The following is a 21,912-nucleotide window of genomic DNA, read 5'->3' as shown; positions in this document are numbered from 1 at the left end:
GAGTGGCCCGCTCAGTTAAGAGAACCTGCTCCGTATGTATATATAAACGGCTCATTCTCAGGTAACTAAAGTACAATAATTATTATTGCACTAAAGAAAACAGATTTCTATTATATTCCATTTCTGACAAAAGATCCATCTGAATGCTACATACGATTCCTTTAACATTGGCAATAATTTGCTTCATTAAGCCAATTAGAGTGGAAAATTAGAAAATTCAGTACTCTCAAATTGCAAATGAAAGACGTTAATTTGGCTCGGATTTAACGCCACAGGCCCTTACATGTAAATAACACAGATATTTAGAGCTGAAACAATTACTTTATTAATCGTTACGTCAATTAACAGAAATTTGCCACTTTTAAGTATTTGATTGTTGAAGCCATTCTAAATGTTTGCTTGCAGATTGTTAGCTGCCTTTCTCAGTTTTATTATTTTGTTGTTTTTGGTCTTTATCAAATAGATGAATTGATGACAAAAATAATTGTTTGCGGCAGCCCTGATGCAGACATTTTAATATGTAGTTTCATTTTTTATAGAGACCCTTGTTGTACAGGCATAGAGGTTTTGTGGGTAATAAACAAACCGTGGACAAACAGTAGTTTTTGTAAACTTTAATGTGAAAAATCAAAACAGACTGCTAAGATCAATATATATATATATATATATATATATATATATATATATATATATATATATATATATATATATATATATATATATATTGATACAATGTTAATGGCCAGTAGTTCTATTCAGCTGCAATTGTGATTCTTGAACAAAGTTGTTGGAAGCCTGGAGTTCATTCAGCCCATGAGACAAAGATAGGTGACCAAAAACAAAAAAAAAATGAATCCTGCCCTCCTGCTCATTGCCTTGTGGTGTATACAAAGAAAATACTTCTCACTCTGAAAGGGAAATAAAAAAACAAAAAAAATACAAAACTTTGGTCTGCTTCCCCTCACTGGCTGCTTCACAAATTCATTACAGCCACAGAGGGCAGAAGCAATCAGCTGTTTAAAAACGGCAACAACAACAAAATTCTACAAACACAGGTTAACCTTGCTTCTATTTAAGAAAAAAAATATCAACGTCATGAAAATAGGAAAATTAGCCCAGAACTTGCATTTTGTCAGTCACTTATATGGAAGCTGAACTTCTGCTCCAAAGGAAAGTCAGCTTTGACCTCCCTAACTCTTACATTTACAATGAAAACAGAACAAACACACTGACCTTAAATACAGAGTTAATCCAAAAAAATATATAATTGGAAAACAACTAGACAAGTCTGAGCGTACTGTGTAACAGCGATAAAGGACTTCCTTCATCAAAGCGCTGATTAGCCCCTCCCCATCTAATCCTTCCCCAAATCAAACCTCCACTGGCCCAAAAGAACCTACACTCCATCTTTGTACTCTGCAGCCTGTACTTGTGTATGTAGGTGTGTGTGTATGTGTACGTCGTGGAGTGGTTGTCAGAGGCTGGTTATTTTGGGATTACACAAAGTGAGGAGCTATGGCCGTGCTAGTTTAGGTTCATGGGCCCTCAGTGTCCCAACAGCGTCCTTCACTGCATGATAGATGATGTTCTTCACCTGAGAAAAGAATGACAAGAAGTTTGTTAAAACAATGGCATGGAAACAACAACGCCTCACACCGACAAGGGCTTTTTTCATTTTGCCACAAACATGTGTCAGTATTGTATAAATTATATCAGATTTATATTGATTTCCGTCAATTGATACTTTTTAATTGAATTACTCTAAGCAATTAATCCCTTCTCTTGGCAATCACACCAGCAGATTATAAAGGTTACGTAAACAGAGGTGTACTTTTTTTAAACACATCATTATGTGGCTAGTTGAATGCATTCAAATGTGACAAAAGCACACCCACCTGGAGCTTGTCTTCGTGGTTTGTATGAGTAGTGGACAGGTGTCTGAACTCTTGTGTCAGTCTGAAACAGTGTTTTACATGCTCAGGAGACACAAAGTCCTCTGCCACCTTGATACAGCTGTACAGGTTGTGAACCTAGAGCGGAAGAGCATAACATGTACAAATATGTTACTGATAAAGATAATCAAGTGTCTTCAATTCTTAAAATAAAAGGATATCAATAGCAAGCTTCCTAGATAGAACACAAAAATGTCTGACCTGGTGTGGCGCTCCAGCAGGGATAAATACAGCATCTCCTAAGAACTGTACAATGGCCCATCCCTGGACGCCATATTCTTCATAGAGCCTACGGCGGAGAACTTGGTCCAGGTACCAGCTCTGGTCGTGAATGGGGTCGTGGTCTGGAGGGTTCTCTTGGCCCTGCTCCTCTCCCACCTGACACAGATAATCCACGATTAATAAGAACCACACTCTTGGCTTCGGCTGTTGTTGCTAACCAGCTGATGATAACTTTGGTATAATAATAATCAAGGATGTAGTGGACAGGTTTCAAACATAAATGTATAGACTACACATCTATGTTCATCTGAATCCTGATATGTTTTCCTGTAGTAGTCCTGTAGTTTCCTGTATGACGTCTTAAATTAATGCCGGTTGGTTAACAAAAAGTGTTTTCTGAAAGGAAATGCTTTTTAGAACCCAATGGTATCTGCTATAGGTCATTGGCAGTGCACTTTTCATAAAACACATCACTTTCTTTGTCAAGAGAGAAATCTTCTGGCTGCTGACCTTGCGGAGAAGTTCTCTGATCTTCTCAGCATCCTTGGCAGCGTAGATGTGCCAGAGAGCTCCAGGTTTCTCCTTTACCTCGTATACCCTTCTCTTTGTCATTTCATCCACATCACCCTCCTCAATAGTGGTCATGACCTCTGGAGGACCAAACAGAAACAACAACACACACACATACAGTGCACCAGAGGATTATCAGCCATGTTTCTATGATGACAATGTTTTCCTAAATTAGGTTTGGATCTGTGGTTGCTCAATGTTTCAACATTAATAAGTTGAAGACTACTCTCTTTAATTAATTCCAGTTTGATGGCTTAATGTGTCATGCCTCAGTGACTGGTACTGTCAAGCAAATCTGAGTTTCTCATTTTTCATAGAAAAAATTCTTAAACAACTGAATTTAAGTACATCCATCATACTGTTTGACAAAAAGGCAAAGATCTGATCAGATAGTTCTCAACTGGTGGCTCATGACTCGTGAGGTTGCAGGTCTATTATAAGTTAAATGTAGGATTGTGGGCCATTAACAGTTTCAGTCTAAAGTGCACTGATTTTCCACAACTTCTCTTAAAATACTGTTTGTAGCTGCATCATGTGGCTGACGTGACACAAACATCACAAGCCATCAACACAGCATTTGGTAAAACATGAATGCCATAAAAAGTACTAATGTTTCTAGTGCATGGAATAATTAAAATGGTTCAATGATGTTGTCATTGTGACTTAAGACAAATGTGGATATCGTGTGGCTGGACCAGTTGAGAACCACTGGGGCAAAGAAAAAGACAATCACATTTACTGACATAATATTCACAGCGTGGGGTTGATCGTACGGAGCAGCTAACTACTTGAAAATATACTGACCTCTCATTAACAGTGCGTAATTATGAATTATTCAGAAAGATGATAAGGGATAACTGTGTTTGCTTCGGTGGACTTTTGTCTTTCACTTGCTCAAAGCTGTTGGTTCCGCAGAGTTTCTCTTTGCTACCTAACCATGTGTATGCGTTTAGCTAGGTGGCCAGTAAGGTCACATATATTAGCAATGTGTGTGTCATGTGTAATGTGTCATGTGTAATATATAGCATTAATTATTATCTGGTCAGTCACAATTACTCATTCACAGACAGGTGATACTTGTGGGTGTGTGCTAGTGTCACTGAGTGAAAGGAAGCCTGCAAGGAAATAGGGATGCTAATTCTAGATGCCCTTCATTGGAACTTTTCACCCACCATGTAAGGACCAGAGCACAGCTCATCAAAAGCAAAGATAATTCCATAAATTACAAAATGTTTCACCCGACCAAAAAAGAAATTCAGAGAGCAACAACAAAATTGTCATTGCCATTCATTATGCATTGAAGTTGTTAATAAAGCCGTTACATAGAAATTACTAAAACATGCCACAGTAGAAACCAACAGATGGTCCCAGTGCTCTGGCCCCTACAGCACAGATAATACCGAAAGGATGGGGTGGAGGAGTGAAGAAGGGGAGTTAGTCAAAAAGAAGGACATGCTACTGAAGTGATACAATTGAAAGTCTACAGACCTTTGCGTCCATTGATATCTGCCTCTGAGAAAGAGAAATGTTGCCATAATGTAAATTATAAAGTGAGACCCACTGAAAGGTCTTTTCATTGACCTATCCAAGACAATCAAGCCTGGAGCAACTAGAACAGTAAAAGCATGATGTTCTGGAAACAGCTGTGACAATAATCTTTAAAAGTGTTCAGGAGTAATCAACGGGATTCATGTTCAGTGTTTGAACAGTTATTTCCGACATATATTTTATACAATGTCTTGGATTTGGTATGGAGTGAAACAAGAGAACAGAACAAGACAAAGAGAGCGGGAGAAAGTGAGTGTTTAACTCCACTGACCTTGCCCTGGGTCTCCCTCTATTTGGGGGATACCAACATAGACCATGACGTTGACAGCATCAGAGACATCCAGATGGAGATTAGTGGTTCCCACCTTCCTGTCTTCAGAAGAGGTTAAGCCTGAAGGAGAGAAAGACAATGAGGGAGTGAGAGCGAGAAGATGAAGATGATAGAGTATATAATAGAGGAAGGGGGAGAAAGAAACAAGAGATCTAACTGAGTTGACAGGGACTAAGCCAATCCTTCTCACCATAGGCGTTGTACATCTTAGGTCCAAGGTCAGGACGCACAAAAAAGTTGGGCAGACGAGCCGCAAGGTTTAAACGACCGTCTCTTTTTGTGTACTCGGGCAAAGGGAGGTTATCCATCAGATCGTCAAACCTGGAAAAAGTATGAAAGAATATTGCAACAACAACAACAAGATTCACAACTGTGTTTTGTAAAAATAATTAATTATTTCAAATGATGGTGATTTCCTATTTAACAAGCGTAAAGGTACCAATTGAGGTACAAATCATAAATGCACCAAGATGGCAAAGAAATGCTAATATTAACAATCTGATAACGGATAGATTTACCCATTGCGGTGTGAGAAATGTCTAAAACTCCATTAATAATAACAACTGACTCCATATGTGCCTGATGACTTTTAAATGATGTAATTAAAAAAACAAAACACTGGGAATGAAGTGGGTAGCTTTGTTGGTGAGCAAATGCATGGAAAAATAAGAAGCAACATATTTCTGGGTCCCTCACCGGGATGACATCATGTCCTTGAAGTCTTCACCTGGCGGCCAATCCTTTAATTTCAACACCATGGGCTGGCCCTCACTATCTTGCAGTCGCTCTGCATTCACAGAAAAACACATTATTAATAATAATTCAAACTTATATAGCACTTTTCAAGATACTCAAAGACATTAGCTGAAAGAAACTCAAGCTAAAATAACACAGTGCCTTTTGCATCAATTAATAAATCAACAACGAATAAGAATAGTTTGAACACTCACTAGAGATGACCTCGAAGCCGTCCCAGAAGTCTCGCACCTTCACATCAGAGATGATAGCACAGTTCCTACAGTTGACCAGGTCTACGTCCTGGTCTCCAAACTCCCTACTGAAGGCGTCAGGTCGCCACAAATCACTTCTCAGGCGTTTATGTATCCCTGACACCAACACGGGCTGCACACAAAAGGGAAGAGTGTGTTTCAAACCGAGATCTTTCTTGTGCAGCTCCATCATGTTGCTGCCACAGATGCCTCAGGAGTTTTACTAATTGTGGTTCTTACTTGTCCCTGCTTCCAGCACTCTCTGAAGATTTTCCAGTTGTTGCTGTTGCTGGGATCCTGTAGGCAGAGGAGTCGTCCGTCACAGAGCCAGGAATGCGAGGTATGTGGTTCTAAAACACTAAGGCCCATTACTCCGTCTTTGCGGCCGCCCAAAACACCGAGCTCGCCGCCCTCAGACGCCCCGGTCCGACGGCCTTCTGCCTTCTTGGTCTCCACAACGGAGGCGATGATGTGATCCAGGAAGTTTGGGAGGCTGCTCTTCAGCTTGTCACTCTGACAGAGAAAATAACTTTAACTTCAGGTAAATAATAAAAGTAAAGCCTCATCACTTTTTGAAAATGCGTTGTTCTTAGTGATTTCAACCATGGCATTTTCAAAATGAATGCTCTGTTTCATTACTAGACCAGTAACTGACACAAATTATTACTAATCTTAGTATGCTTACAATTTAAATTATTGTTGTTTAAAATGTTTTTTATTTTACTCATATTTTAAGCTTTCACTGATATACTCTTTGCTGAAATGCATCAAAATGCAATAATGCTTTCCATATATAATTAGGCATTCACAGTGCAAGTGTGACACTGTAGTTTTCTTACAAATGATCCATTTTTCAATCAGAAAGTGATCTTGCTGATTGAGTTTTTAGTATGAATGTGTAAAACTAAATGAGCTTTCCACATACCCCCGTTGAGGTAAATACAGAAGGGAATGGCACCCCACTCTCTCCAGGCCCCTGGGGGAGCTTTCCCGGTCCAGAGTTGAGCAGATCCCGGAGACTGGACCCCTCAGGTTTGGACTGGGTCATGCTGGAGCCCAGTAACAGACTGTTAAATAGCTTAGGACTGGAAGCAGATGGCTTTGACAGGGCACTGAGTGAGTCCAAGCCAAAGGGAGGCCGGCTGTCTCGACTCATCATGGAGCGAAGTGAACCAGATTCTGGAAGAAGATGGCAAGAGGATACTGAGGTGACTTCAACTTTAATATGGATTTAGACGTTTTCCAAGCACTCAGACTACACCTACTCAGCATTTCCTCTTTCCTACTTACCCTTGGTGTCATCCTTGGCTTTCTGTGTGGCCAAGTCTGCCAGCCAGTGCAGAGCAGAGCTGTTGCCCTCGCCTGATGAACGGGACTCCTTGACAGAGGACTGGGTGAGGTTACAGGGGGAGGATGTACCACTGGTTGAGTTACTGACACTGCCCACACCTTCTCCTCCCCCACTGTCTGATGGCGCTGCGGTTTGCGTAGTTTCTGTTTTGATGGCTGATGTTTCTCCCTCTGATTTTAGGGTGAAGCCAATACCAGAAGCTGCACTTGCGAGGATTCCACTACTACCTGTTGTAGACTGCTGAGACAAGCACAACCAGACATTAGAGCCTTCAAGTTGAACACTTTTTTCACAATGCAGATCTGGAGCACTAAAAACAATATGACGTGGCACTACAGTACCTGTGAAATCCCATTGGGGGCACTAGGGCGTACTAGAGGCTTAGTGTGTCGACTGGTACAGGGACAATTGGCCTTAATACCCCACTTGCCTCTTGCTGAGTGCACCATGTCACCTATGTTGTAAAGAGCTAAAGTAGAAGGGCAAAAAAAACAATAATTACAACTTTTACTGTACCAATACAAGATTATATCGAATTACTTAATGCTTGTGGTGGGGATTGATAGATTTATGATTCAATCATAATGTGCACGTTACCTGTCCCAGGTATAATCTGCGTAGGCATAAGGTTCTGTGGCTCGTGAGGTTGGCCTTTGGCACACTTCAACCAAGCGAAAACCTCATCCTCTGGACCTTCATCTACATCTGAAGGGAAGAACATAATAACCTATGTGTTTCCAACACACTCAACCTCAAAAGATCTCACAAAGTAATAACCCTGTCATCACTTGTTTGTATTATTTTAATAAAATATATGCAATTAAATAAACAACTTAGGTTAACACAGTAACACAGTAGTGAACTGGTAACAACTCTAAAAGCTCCCTAAATATCATTCAGTATTGACTCACCCTCCCTTGGCCTGTTCCTGCGGAGCCGATAGCAGTCCAGACACACCCCAAAGCCACACTTGCGACACACCCAGTGAATGTTGAACAGGGTGGTCTCACACACGTCACACATTTCTCTGACACCTCGCACGGCACGTTTCCACGCTACTTTCTCTGAAGGACAGACCGAAAGAAAGAAAAAAAAAAAAAAAAAAAAAAAAGAGGATTATAATACAACAGACACTTTTGACACGTTGAGTCCTGAGACAAAATGTAGGACAAGATAAAACATTCATTCACATTGAATAAAATCATGTCCTTATTACTCACGGTGAGGTTCCACCATCATCATGGCCTCCTTTTCAGACATGACCAATTGACAGAACTGGTCTCCCACATTGGCTAGGATGTACTTGGATGTATCAAGGTCAAGGCCCTCTAGGACAGCTGGTCCAGTTAGCCACAAACCCATGGCCATGGAATCGCTCTGCTGAGGACTCAGGAAGCCCTCCACACGCAGTATACCTTTACGAGTGAAAGCCAACCTGGTCACGGGAAGAGAAATATAAAAAAAAGGGAATTCAGTAACATCATTGCTTGATTGAGTCCTCTATTCAGACAACTCTCTATGACTTCCTCCCTGGAGCTCAAACACACAGAGGAAGACATTGAGCAGCACAAGCGTGTAAACGTGTACCTTCTGAAGTGGAAGAACCGACAGGAAACATTTGGGTCGTGATCATCATCACTATCTTCGCCTGTAGTACGATATTTACGGTAGCGCTCCAGGCGGCACTCGCGGCACTTGTGCAAGTGAGGGGCCACATTGATGCAGGAGCCATCCTGGAGAAAGGACTCACCAGACGACTTCAAACGACGCACTTTGCTCTGGTCTTTTAGTACAGACTGGCCCACTGGAGAAACAAATCAGTGTTAATTATATTTCTTAGCTTGTCACCACAAACGAGAAAGAGTGGACCAAACTTACCTTTGAAAGGCTTGTTACGTGGTCGGCCTTTAGGAGCCCCTTGGATTTTAGTTTTCTGCAACATTGCCCCATCCTTGGCAGGGTGAAGTGGTCCTCCTGGGATTTGGCCTTTCTCAGGGCCCTCTTCATTCTCACTCAGGTCTGACAGGTCACTGTTGCTGCTGGAGTCAGAGTCCCGTTTTGACGATTGCCCTCTATCCTCCAGGGTAAACTTCTGAGACTGGCTCTGGTCAAAGGACACAGGGACCTCCTCCATTCCACCAGGACCAGTGCTTCCAAACATAGGGCAGCCTGAGGTGGATGTAGGCATCTCCCCAGCCTCTAGCTCCTCCTTTATCACAGTCCCCTCACCCTGTGACCTCTGTGATGAGGTCGGTGCTGGAGAGGAGGAAGAGCTGGGTGAAGCAGCTGCTGAGAGCACTGGGAAAGAGGAAGACAGAATCCCCTTAGGTGGCTCTGCCATAGTGAAAAGGTTTGGCTTGCTGTCGGAGGCATGGCCAAGGGTCTGTGGCTCAGCCCCAGTGAGGCCAGCAAAGGAGGTGTGGGAGGTTTTGTCCCCATATGCCAGAAATGGATTAGCAGGCTCTTTGGAGGCCTGCAGAAACAGGTTCTGGTGGCTATCTGAAGTAGTAAAACCAGATTGCAGCCCTAAGCCTCCCACAGAAGTCCCATTATTACTGCTCTTCTTCGAAGTACTTAGAGAAGCTCCAGCAGCCCCAGTCAAACCACCAACATTTAGACCAGAACCTCTTCCTCCTGCAGAGCCACCCATGCCCTGGAAGGCCAATGAAGATTTGTTGAGCACACCATTTCCTGATGAATGGGTCTCAGGCACTTTGGGCTGCTCAGGCTTTTTCAGCCCTTCAGTGGAGGTTGCGGGCTTGAAAAGGCTTGGGGGCTCTTTACTCAAGCTTTCAGACACTGTGGTGAAGTAATTGGTGTCCTTGGACTGGGTCGGACCAGCAGCTAGAATTGAGCTGGATCCAGAATTCTGGGTCATGCACTGGAAAAACAAGTTTTGGTCTTGTTGGGATTGAGTCTCGTTCTTTGCTCCGCCAAAGCCGAAGCCAAAGGCCCTGGGAGTGTCCTGGGAGGCTGTCGTAGTGGTAGGAGCTCCATTGGTCTGAGAGGTAACATCTCCAAATACAGAAGCAGTGGGCACAGTCTGGGGCAAACAAAAGCCTGATGCAGTTTTGGAGCCCTGGGAAACAAAACAATGTGGTACAGTAACATGATATTAATACTAGAAACAAAACTGTGATGACTTGCAAAGGCAGAATATAATGGTATTGCTCATATGGATTGTCTTACCTCAGTCTGGCTTCCCCAGGTGGGGGCTTTAGGACTAAAGCCCACAGACGCAGAAAGTGCCACACTCGGGCCGCTGTCATGTGACCAAGAAATGGTGACAGGCCCCGGGGAAACAAGCGCAGCTGTTTTGGAATAAGCTGATTGGGAGGCCTCCTCTCGGTCTGGCTGCGGGGATGGAGAGGCCTTGGGGGCTGGAGCTCCAGGGACCAGGCTCGGCATCTGGCCTAGCGAGGGGAAAGATGTGGTGGAGAAGGGAGAGGGGGCTGGTTTGAGGGGGGGAGGGGTGGGGGTGTGAGTAACTGCAGTGGTGGAATCTGGTGCTCCTTGTGTGGAGATTGAGCGCCCATTTTCTTTGACATGGGCAGGATGACGAGGAGTAGCGTTCGATTGGTCCATCTGGAGTGAGGAGTTGGTGTTTGGGGATAACACTCTGCCCTGAGCAAAGGTTCCCTCTGAAGAGCTTCCGTTTTTGGTTGTGCTGCTGACACTTTCTGCAGAGTCTCCTCCCCAGATGCCCATCCCTTCTGCTGGCATGTTGTTGGAGTCGCCACAGTTTTGCCCATCAGCTCCCGCATCTACTGCTCCTTTAAAACGTTTCAAGTTCAAGTCATCGTCACCCTCTTCAGAGGCAGTCCTACGTCTGCGTCCACTGTCACCTTTCATTGTTTCACTGTCCTTCCTTCGCCGCCCATTCTTACCGAGCTAAATGAATGGGTAGTACAAGAAGTAATTCTGTTAAAACGTTTAATAAAAAGCTGAAAATACTTCAACAAAATATACTGTGTAGTAATACACAGTAATCATTTATTGACCCCCGGGGGGAAATAGAGGTACAATTCAGTGCAACCAATTACGGAGTAAAGAAAGATAATATGACAACCTTACCTCCTCTGCCAGCATGACATGTATCACTCGAGGATCTACCGTCTGATTTTCGCCCTACAGCAAAAAAAGATGGTATTTAAGCGAAATCCGTTCACACCATAACAATACTGCCAATTCACCTCTAGATTTACTCCATTCTGAATTCTCAGTTTTACTCTTGGCATTTGCCCATTACAGAAAGGATTTGTTTGATATTGTATTGCAGTTTTCATTTTGATTTGGTATCTGATACAATTCGCCTCCCAATTCAACACGTAACATACGCTTTTGTTTTTACCTTATCTGTGGTAATCTCCATAATGTGTGAGATAGGGTCGTGCTGTGAGACCAGTCCTAAAGCCCAGCATTCCTCAAACTCTGGCTGGTACACGCGAACCCTGCGTCCTTGAATAGTGTATGAACCTAAGGGCAGGAACAGGGAGAAAAGCAGGAGAGTTACATTCTGGCAGATTTAAATGAAACAACTGACATAAGTCAACAATACCACACTGGGACTTGAAGATTATAAAGACTTGAAAGTCTCTCAATCTAGCAAGTTGCTACTGCAGCACAAGATGACCATTCTACTGCGAGCTGATTATCTGTTATCAAGCTAATAAAATAATTAGCTACATTTGTATATGGTTTCTACGCTATGTTTCATCAACATTTTCTGCATCAGAAACACAATGACTTGCAGTCACTGTTGTTAGTCCATCTGTATCAAGCTTTCAGTGCTCAACATCATTTTGTTAACGATGACATGATTTGATGACAAATGCCAAGTTTACGCATTTCAAATGAACATTATTTCCAAGTCTAGAAAACAATATGAAAAAAAGGGTTGAGTCTTACCCTTCCTGAAGATTTCCTGCAGTTCAAAGTCAGTACGCCAGCTGGAAATGGCAGTCTGCAGTGATGGCTGCTCCAACAGCAAAGGGTGTCTTATGTCTTTATCAACCTGCACAAAGACACAACAACAACGTGAAACGTCTCACTAGAATATTACAGGAAAGAACACCAGCGCTGCAACTCACAGTTGATGCTGTAATTCCTTTTATTATTATAACATTTCTTTTTTTAAATGGCAAAAGAAATAACAAATATCCTGTCCAATAAAGTTTTGATAAATATCCTAAATAATCCTGCCATTATAACAATGTTTTATCCGTCAATAAACTGGTTTCTAAACTAATAGTTCCAGTACTTAACATTACTAAAAAAGTTTAACAAACTGTACTACAAAAGTACATACCTCAAACCTCTGGACAGTTTTGTTATCAGGTAGGAACTCAAAATTCTTGTTTCCAAAATACTCCACAGGAACCAACGATCCTAAACCCACTCTGTCCACCAAGGAGCGGTAGACCTGATGAGAGTGAACAACATGAAATGATTTGACTCGGTTGAAAAATACTTGTTATTTGCATTAAATTCAACAGGGCAACAGAAACATTACATTCTTACATCTCAAAATAATGCAGAACTGAATTTTCTAAATGTAATTTAAAACATATAGGCTACGTTTACACCGATGCTCTTCATGCCTTGAACTTTTTGATCATGTTATAGTGAGTCATATCAGGTTCCTGTGTTTCCAGTCATAATACCCACATGAGCCAAAAGTCGGTCTGCATTGGGCCCAAACAAGTCAAAAAACAACCATTCAAGCTGAAGGGTAAACTGGAGTGTGACTATGGATTTTGGCAAAGTCCGAGTGGGGAGGGTGGGCCTGGGCAGTGAAAAGCATCTCTAGCCGATATCAGGGTTTAGTCCAAAGTGCAAATTTAATTTTCAAATGCATCGATCTCAGTGACCTAGAAGCTAGATGAAATTCATATCAGCCGTTATCCAATTTATGTTGTCTATACAAGATTACAAATTACACACTATAAATCTAACCTGTGCATTCTACCTTGATGTCATGACCGACAAAAGAGCATCGACTTTCCTGCATCAACTTTTTGAAAAGTTTGAAAATGTTATTTAAAATTTGTAATAAGAAGGAATATTCAAACAAAAAGTTGAAATTATTGAAACTGCAAAACAGTATTGAGTCTATTTGGTTGGCCTTGTCCTGAAGCTTATTCCGCACTTCAACAGTTAACCCAGATTGTTTCAAGGCTTGACTCACCAGAGCAGGCCAGGCTGTGGATGATGCCGGGGCTCCTGCAGTCCCGGTACTCCCATCACTCTGACCGGCCCAAACAATAGCGTCTTCCACCAGCACGGCTTTCACCCCCTTGTCAAACACCTGCACCCAAGAACAGCGCTGCAAAGTATTCTCAAACTCCACAAATACCTGCAGAAAGAAAAACAGAAAGAAGCAGAACATAAACACAAGAACTGTAAAGTGATATAAGACTGCTTCCTCCGTAACTGCAAATCAAATTAATATAAAATCTGTAGAATGAAAATAGTGGAAATATGTGAAAGTAACATAACAAAAACAGAATTACTGAAAATGGACTGGCAAGCTAACAGTGCTGTTTCTTTTATTACAGTATGACAGAATCTGGCTACATCTACAGCAAGTACTGGTACAATGATGATATGATCGCATCCAACTTTGTCTTGAGCACATTTAATGCAAGTCAGAGTGGCCCGTTTACTGTTAAAGCAAGAGTTGGATAACACACTTCATTTTGCATAGAACTAGGGTGTGACTCGTGTGAACAAACCACCTGGAAGGATCACAGGAGGAGTGCCTATCAATCATTAGTTATCTAGCTACTTTGGTTTAAAAGAAAAAGTTGATGATAAACTGTCTTGAAATAAAAGGCACAGCCTTTAAAAATGGCAATATTCGGTTGATGTATCAAACACAGACCATTAGTCCACTTTTTCTGATTTAAAGTGCATCAAAGCATGTCTATTCAATGTGTAATCTTCTGTAGTATTTCCTAGTATTACATGCATCCCTATCCAGATAATTATCATGGCCTGTAGATGAGGCTGACCCAATTTGCATTTGAATTCCAGTTTGTTCCAAAATTTGCGAGAAAATGATATGCACCAGTGGATCAAACAGTGAGTGGATTGGAATTAGTCAATTACTTACAAATGTCTGAGTTGATGGTTGATTATTTACTATTATTTTATCCAGGGTAGTTTCAGTGAGGATGGCTGTCCTTTGAATCAATTTACTGACAGACACAGCAGTGAGATGCAAAGAACAACCACAAACGTGAATTGACACTGAGGAGCCCCCATGGAGCAGTTGTGAGTTGAGGGTGCGTTCACACGACAGTGCCCCTGTGAGAAAAACGCAGCCCTCTTATTCACTTGAACGGAGCCGGTTCCTTGGTGCATCTGGGATGCCAGCAGAGGAGGCTCTGGCAAAACAATGCAAGGTTGTCCGGCAAAAAAAGTTGAATCTGGGTAACCTTCTGCTGCAATGCATAATAGTAGTAGTACCAGTAGACGCTGCATTGGACAGTCTGTCTGTGATTATCACAAACCTCTGTGCAGCGTTGTCCGATACATTTTAACCCAGTAATCTCTTCCTCAAACTTGACTTCCTGGATTGTATTGCATGTCTCATAGTTACAAACAACTTTCCCCCACAAATGTAGACCCCTAGACCGTTTTAACGCAGTACTGTATTCTGTCTGAACCCCACATAAGGGGTTTGATCCTCAAATTCCTCAACAAAGGTTAATTCTTTATGCCAGATATTTTTTGCTATGCACCCTCTTTTTATGTCAAATTAACACAATAGAACTGGTATGCATTGATTCAAAAGGGATAACAAAACTGAACAATAACACTTCTTAGCCAAGATCTAAAAATGTAAATGAACTAATACAAAGTCACAAGGTAAACTTGACAACAGCTGGGCTCCCTATTCTCATGAAGTGTGTGTGCAATTTGACTTTCATCACACTGACACTGACTAAAGACACCATGACACCTAGTCACGGTTGTTAAGTCCACAGCAGAGGTTTAATATTTTGTCAGTTCTTTAAGTGAAATAAAAACACCACAAACATCCAAGCTATTGGCAACAGCTGCTTTATTTAACAGCGCAAGCTGTGAGAAACCGAGTGGTCTTTTATCAGTCTGCCTGACACAACCAGTTGTTGCTTGTAGTCAAATCAGATTTAATAAAATTCTGGGTGGCAATGTTATGAGCGGGAAAGAAAAGTTCAATTTAAACTGAAATGTAGTTGGTACTTATGTCATTGAGGGTTCCTCGCTGAAGCAGACAAAGAGCTCTGCAGGCATTGAGTTAGCAGGTTCGCACAGATAACATTAACCCCTTGGGGGCGGGGCCCGCGTCGACGCGGGCGGGCAGGTGTTTAAGTTTTTAGTAAAATTCTATCATCACAATAATACGTCACAGAGATATGGTTTAAAATCTGGCGGATATGGTTTCCACTTCCGCGTCTGAGTATCTAAACATGGACGTGTCTTACGACGTGTGCAAAGCTTCAATGTGAGTCAGAAGATGCCAAGCAAAGAGTCCTGAGCAAGTATATTGGAGGAGACAGACGGCCCAGCTCTAGTGCCTGAAGGATTCGCTAACAAGGAGCTACCCGGAGCTAACGGGCCAGATAGCTGGCTACAGCGTTTGTGTGAGACTGAACGGTGAGTAATCAATTGTTGCCCCTATCACCGTTAACTTTCTTACAGTGAACTTAGTACGACTAGTAGTGTTGGACCTCCATTATGTGTTTGTAAGACCATAACAAACGTGTGCTTGTTGACGATAGCTTAGCGTTAGCGCGTCACTAGATAGCCCCGTTTTGGATGTTTCCTTACGTGTCTATGACTGAACGGTGCATACTCAACTGTTGTACCGATCACCGTTAACTTTCTTACAGTGAACTTAGTACAACCAGTAGTGTTGGATCTCCGTTAATCGTTACTACAGTAGTGTTTATGTCACGTTAGGTGCTGCTAACACGGCGCGAGCTAACGAGAGCTAACGGAGATAGCTGACTACAGCTATGAGTAATCAACTGTTGTCTCTATCACCGTTAACTTTATTTCAGTGAACTCATACTGACTTGTATTAATGTATTTTACAGAGTGGATTCAGAGCTGTGAGGGTCCAGAGGACAACATGCAGCATCGCTGCAGCAGTCTCCCTGTCCGTCTGCCTGCCAACACATCACCATAGCAGGCCTCAAAGCCAGCCACACCTCATCATCCCCCCCACCATATAATAATAAATTTGGTTTTTGACATTTATCTACATGTGTCTACCATTTTATTCATATATTCCACTGCTTTTGTGAAAGAAGACCTTTGGTAAACCAATTTCCATCACCAAAACTGCTATACCACATGAGTAAAGTTATGTTTTCACAACAAACATGAACAATTTCCAAAATCAAGATTACATTTTTCAGCTTTAGTCATATTTTCTCTTTACACTTGTGCCTTGGGACAATGGTGCCTCATTATATAGATAGCTGAGATTCTTCTGTAATTTTGTATGTATGTATCATATGCAAGTGACTTTAAAAAGAGACATTTAAAAATGATGTAAAATCAAGAAAATGAACCCAGACCCCAGAGTGTTAAGCCAACTGCTTAACGTTCAGGTACTCGTGCGCTCTTTCCTGTCACTGTACCTGTCTTGTTTTAGCTGTTATATCTACATTTTTAGTTACCATTGCTTAGAAATTGCCACAGAGGTTTAATCCAAAATCCCTGAACAAACACAAGCCATGCTGACTTTCACGCTCACACACACAGACTTGACATGATTACATTACTTTTCTTCCTTCTGTTGTCTTTCTTATGCATATTTCAATTTATGTTTGTAATTTTGTAAAATTTTAAATATTATGTAGGTGGAGGCTTCACATAAGCCCAGTTGGCTTTTTGTCTCTTCCTGCACTGTGATATTCAATGTCTATATATGTCTAGACTAATGAAGAGACCAACAATCGAACACCTAAAAAGGTGTTATAAAGTGCAACAATCAAGCGGTGCAGAAGTATTGTGCTTTTATATTCATTAACTGGGTGACAACCAGATCAGTACAGAAGGGGACATAAAGCTAGGGTTGGGTGGTATTGACAGAATCCGATATCCTGATATTCTTATGCCATACTTCCATATTAATTAAGGCTTATTGTCTTGCACAGTACAAATTCTGATGATACGAATTGTGAACCTTAAAAAAAATCTGCCACAACTGAATTTTTAAATCATATTTAAGAGGGGGGATAATACAACTTGAGGAAACTGCATATTTTCTTTTCATCAAACATGACACAGTAGTCATGTCTGTGCCTCAATTAGTGTCATCGTGTGCCGATCCGCATCTGTTCAACTCACTAAACATCTGGAGCAGGACTTAGAGCAAGGAGCAAAAATGCACTCCATTTACATACTCGGCTGTAAAGGACCTCTTCTTGTTTTCATTTAAGACATTTGGTTTGTATTTTATGGCTTCGTCATGCAGGCTTTTTTACTCTTCAGTATACTTTTATGTGTATATGGACCTGCTGGTTAAATGATTATATTGTATTTTCTTTAGCACTGTCACTGAGTAACTGGGATGAACCACCGGTCAAAGTAAGTGACAAAGGTTATACCATTGCCTGTTGCACTTTCAAAATGACTAAGAGCGACAGTGCTGTCCCGGCTTTTCCAATAGCCCAGACGGCCAGGGAGAGGCATTTCTCTTAAATGGAGGGGGAAACATTTAGGTATATTGTGTCATTAATTGTTGACGAGATAACATTGCCACAGAGAAAACATTATACCCGTTATCACCTGCTGGCTGCTCTGCTGTCTTTTAGGAATATTTTATGGTATTCGCTTATGCAGTTTTAACAGCATAATATGTTGTACTCTACTATTTAGAGCCAAGACTGCAATCAGAAAATATATATTTGTATATATAGATGGTATGCCTACTTATCGCACCAAAGATATACACCATTGAAGTTATGCTGCAGACAGTGTTTCCGCTGGTGAGGTCTTCCTCTACTTATGCCGTGTTCACACCAAAACAGTTGCGAAATATTTGCGCGTCCAGATTACATGTTAAGTCAATGCACAGCCGCGTTAGGTTGCGAAAAAGCGGATTTTTTGCCGGGCGTCGCGATAGAGGCGAAACGGCGTTGCGAATATTCGCAACTCCGCTTTTCCGCTGCCGTTCAAATATTTCAACTCCAGCGAATAATTCGCATGACGCGGAGTTGCGAAAGCCAATCAGCGTTGAGAAGCTCCACCCGGCATCACCGTCGTTACTGAATGAAACTGCTGGTCCACTGAAGGAGCGCTGGAAACAGCTTCATTCAGACACTCGTCCTGGAGGAGTCGGAGCTGTGTGTGACTACGGATAATATTATGAACCCAGGCACGGGGGCGGTTGATGTTCCGACGTATGTGGGACTTCCTCAACAAGTATAAAGCAGAACTAGAGGTTATTTCAATGCTGAATGGCGGAAATAGTAAATGCTTTCACAAACACGGAGATAGAAGCTCCGCCCAGCATCACCGCCGTCCTGCCGTTACTGAATGAAACTGCTGGTCCGCTGAAGGAGCGCTGGAAGCGGCTTCATTCAGACACTCGTCCTGGAGGAGTCGGAGCTGTGTGTGACTACGGATAATGTTATGAACCCAGGCACGGGGGTGGTTGATGTTCCGACGTGTGTGGGACTTCCTCAACAAGTATAAAGCAGAACTAGTGGTTATTTACCTGGTGGATGAAGGAAATAGCAAATGTTTTCAAGACACAGAGATAAGCCCCGCCCCCTTTTCCCAGCGATGGTTGAGATGGTTGCGAAAAAACGGATTAACCACATAGAGCGAATTTTTCACCTGCGGCGCGATATAGGCGAAGTGGCGTTGCGAAAATTCGCAACTGTTTTGGTGTGAACACGGCATTACTCTATAAATATGTATTTGTTGAAATTTTGTTCCAAAATATTGCAATATGTGGTGCCACTTTTTAAACATATTAGGCCTGCTGTTATTTTTGTTCCCATTACATTTATATTGTTATTTGCTCCGCTGTGTATTTTGTTAAGCAGGAGAAGAAAACCTATATTTATACTCTATTTTGGCTGAAGTTTCTTTTTTTCTTTCAATGTTTTACAGCTGTATATTGTTTAACAAGGAGGAAACCTTGTATTTGCATTTTATTGTATTCACTGTTTGATGTGGCTTTGACTTACAACTGAAACCCACTTTGGAGAAAAAACATAGATAGCTTGTATTGCCATTGAGCCTAAAAATACAGACATGATTTTGGTCCATATTGCCCAGCACTACACTAAGCTGTATCCAAAACATATGTAAATTATTCCTGCCAAGACTCTGCACTGCCAACTTCTTCACAGACCACTGAATCGAGCCTCCCTACGCAGCTTCTTTTAAAATGTAATCATTTACCCCAATTTTCTATTTTTTTCCCCTACACATTGAAGTTGTCATTCTGGTTATTTGTCACTCCCATGTAACATCAGAACACTAGCATTTGGCCTAACTGGTTGAGATCAATACACATGGCTGCAGAGTGTGGGAATTTGATGAGTACATTGAAGCATAATACCTATCGAAGCCCCAGTCCTATTACTGTTTACTTCATAGGTGGATCTAATTTCTCCAGTTTTTGTTATTGCACACCTCAGAAGAGAAAGGCAATCTTGTTTCTCAAAAGATAAACATGCACCTTTTTTACTTTATAGCAGAGATCTCAGTTTAATTGTTTCGTTTGAGACAAATAAAAATGGTACTTCTGCAACAACTGAAAGGACCATCACTGATTATTTTCCCTGATTTTTCTTTTGCCATAAGACAAATGACATTAATGTAATTGTCACTCGACATTATTTCAAACTATGTGATCTCTAATAAACCTAGGTTTTGATATATCACAATTGCATTATATGTACACTTTATAAATCTCCTAAAGTAATGTACAAATAAAGTGTTTGTATTAAATGAATCAAAGATTTTTTGTAAAGTTACTTGGTAATTGCTTACTATTGTAATCAGTTGTAAAATAGTCCGTTTAGCTATGAAGTGTGTGCTTAACGTTAAGTCCCCACCACCACCCTACATTTACACATCTCACCCAAATGTCGCTCAGGAGTTTATCAACCCTGCAAAAATGTTAACTACACAGCTTGAGAGGATTCATATAATTAATTGAAGATGTTATTATATCACACACATGTGCGTTGAACTAAATATGTAATAATCTGGACCCCACAGTGAAGTCGGAGGGATTCCTTGTTCACCCTCGTATGAACTTGTGAGGCCTTTAACTAAACTAACGCTGGAAGGAAACTGACGAGCTAACGCCGTTATTAAACCTGCAATTGGTTTCAATATCGTGTACGACTTGTTAGCTCTGTCGCATCTGTGCTTGAAACCTTAATGCTACGAGGTTACAAGTATCTCTGGTAGATCGTAATGTCATTCTTTAACTAGAGAAGAAAAAAAGCGAACAAAGCAAAGGCCAGAGAATCCTCGGCCTCGAGTTTAGCCTCGCCCGCAACTTGTAACGCTAGCTAACTAATCTATACGCGAGCTGACGTTACCTGCCAACAAACGTAGCACCGTTGACGGCCGAACCGACGTTAACTAGTGTTAAAGGCCGACTTAAGAGGTGGTCTACATGCTATACATATCCGTTGGTGTGTTTTCACCCAGGCAGAGCGTCCTCTCTCGTATGTAAACACTGACCGTCAGCCCAGCAGCAGCAGCGGGTGTTGTTGTTGTCGCCTCTACCCCGCTAACCTCCGGGACCTGCAGGCCGATGACGCTCACTGCCCGCACCGTCCCCCGGAGCCAGTCCCGGGTCCACGCAGCCGGCTCCGGTCCATTCGCAGACCTGCCGTCGTCGAGGAGCAAAAGCAGACGCTTTCCTATCAGTTCAAGGGAGACCTCCATGGCTTGCTAGCTGCAGTCAGTGAGCCACCATGAACGGATAACTTCTCCGCTCGGGAACTCAAGAAACGATAGAAGACGAGCAGAAAACAGCTGCGGCGACTTTCTACTAAACGTGAGCGAGAGAGAGAGAGCCCGTTACAAACGTTGCACCGGGGGGGACGCAGCAGCGGACCAAGTCACGCCGGGAATTCACTCAGTCGAGATGTTATTGTCCTCGGTGCTAACGCGACTATCCTGCTCTGTCCGCCATTGAGCCCTGCAACAATCAAACGCACTCCTCGTCGACAGGCAGCACTGCGGAGACAGAAAGCAGGCGCGTGGAAACAGCGCCCTCTGGTGACCGGGCCGCGATTCACGTCGGGGTGACGTTAGTTTCAAGATGTCCCGCAGTGGTAGAGCTAGAAAGTGAAATCACTCATTAAATCATCTCTTTTTTATATTAGAGCCGAACGAGTAGCATTCGGGATTTGTGAGGCCTTTACCAATATTTACTTTGACTTGTTTTGTATATATACAAAAATACACATTATGCAATTATATCAAACACGAGCAATAAACGGAACATCCCACACAATAAAAGGAACATATAAGTAGAACAAATCTTACCTAACACTCTTTGCTCTTTGTATTTCCATCATGGTAAAAAGTGATTTCAGATGTGGTGAATTTTGAGTTCTGGGGCGTTTCACATTTTGACCTCTTGAAAAGAGCAGACATTCTCCTCGAATTGTATTGTTGTTGTTGATTGTGACCACTAGGAGGTGCCACACTGCCACAAACTCTTCCATGCAGCGCAATGGTGAAACTTGTCAGTTTATCAAAGGATGTTCTGCCGGAGTGAATTATTATCGTCCATATCAGTAGAAAAGTTGATTTAATTTAATTAATTATTATGAATTATCTAAATAGGCTACCACAAAGAAAGTAGCACATTGGACCATTAAGCACTGAGTTATCAAAGTTTAGAATAGAGCGATATTGTGAAATAAATATAATTTTAATTTTTAAATATGTAGAACTGTGACTTCT

General features: G+C 41.9%; 1 protein-coding gene across 1 annotated transcript; it reads right to left on the bottom strand.

Annotated features, from left to right (window-relative positions):
* Positions 1–734: 734 nt before the first annotated feature.
* On the bottom strand, positions 735–20,883 carry kdm3b (lysine (K)-specific demethylase 3B; the record flags this gene model as incomplete). Its single annotated transcript, XM_079228551.1, has 25 exons — positions 735–1,594; positions 1,896–2,030; positions 2,154–2,330; positions 2,685–2,824; positions 4,233–4,256; positions 4,564–4,683; positions 4,814–4,944; positions 5,320–5,410; positions 5,574–5,745; positions 5,853–6,125; positions 6,538–6,791; positions 6,903–7,200; positions 7,305–7,432; positions 7,561–7,668; positions 7,875–8,027; positions 8,184–8,398; positions 8,551–8,767; positions 8,842–10,042; positions 10,153–10,854; positions 11,038–11,091; positions 11,315–11,439; positions 11,872–11,977; positions 12,272–12,385; positions 13,151–13,318; positions 20,677–20,883. The coding sequence occupies 25 exons, from the start codon at positions 20,881–20,883 to the stop codon at positions 1,514–1,516; spliced, it is 5,394 nt and encodes a 1,797-aa protein (XP_079084677.1). The 3' UTR covers positions 735–1,513.
* Between the last annotated feature and the right edge of the window lie 1,029 nt (positions 20,884–21,912).

Source organism: Taurulus bubalis, assembly GCF_910589615.1.
Source record: "Taurulus bubalis genome assembly, chromosome: 13".
Lineage (NCBI taxonomy): Eukaryota > Metazoa > Chordata > Actinopteri > Perciformes > Cottidae > Taurulus > Taurulus bubalis.
The sequence above is the reverse complement of the archived record's forward strand: the minus strand, read 5'-3'. Positions and strand labels throughout refer to the sequence as shown.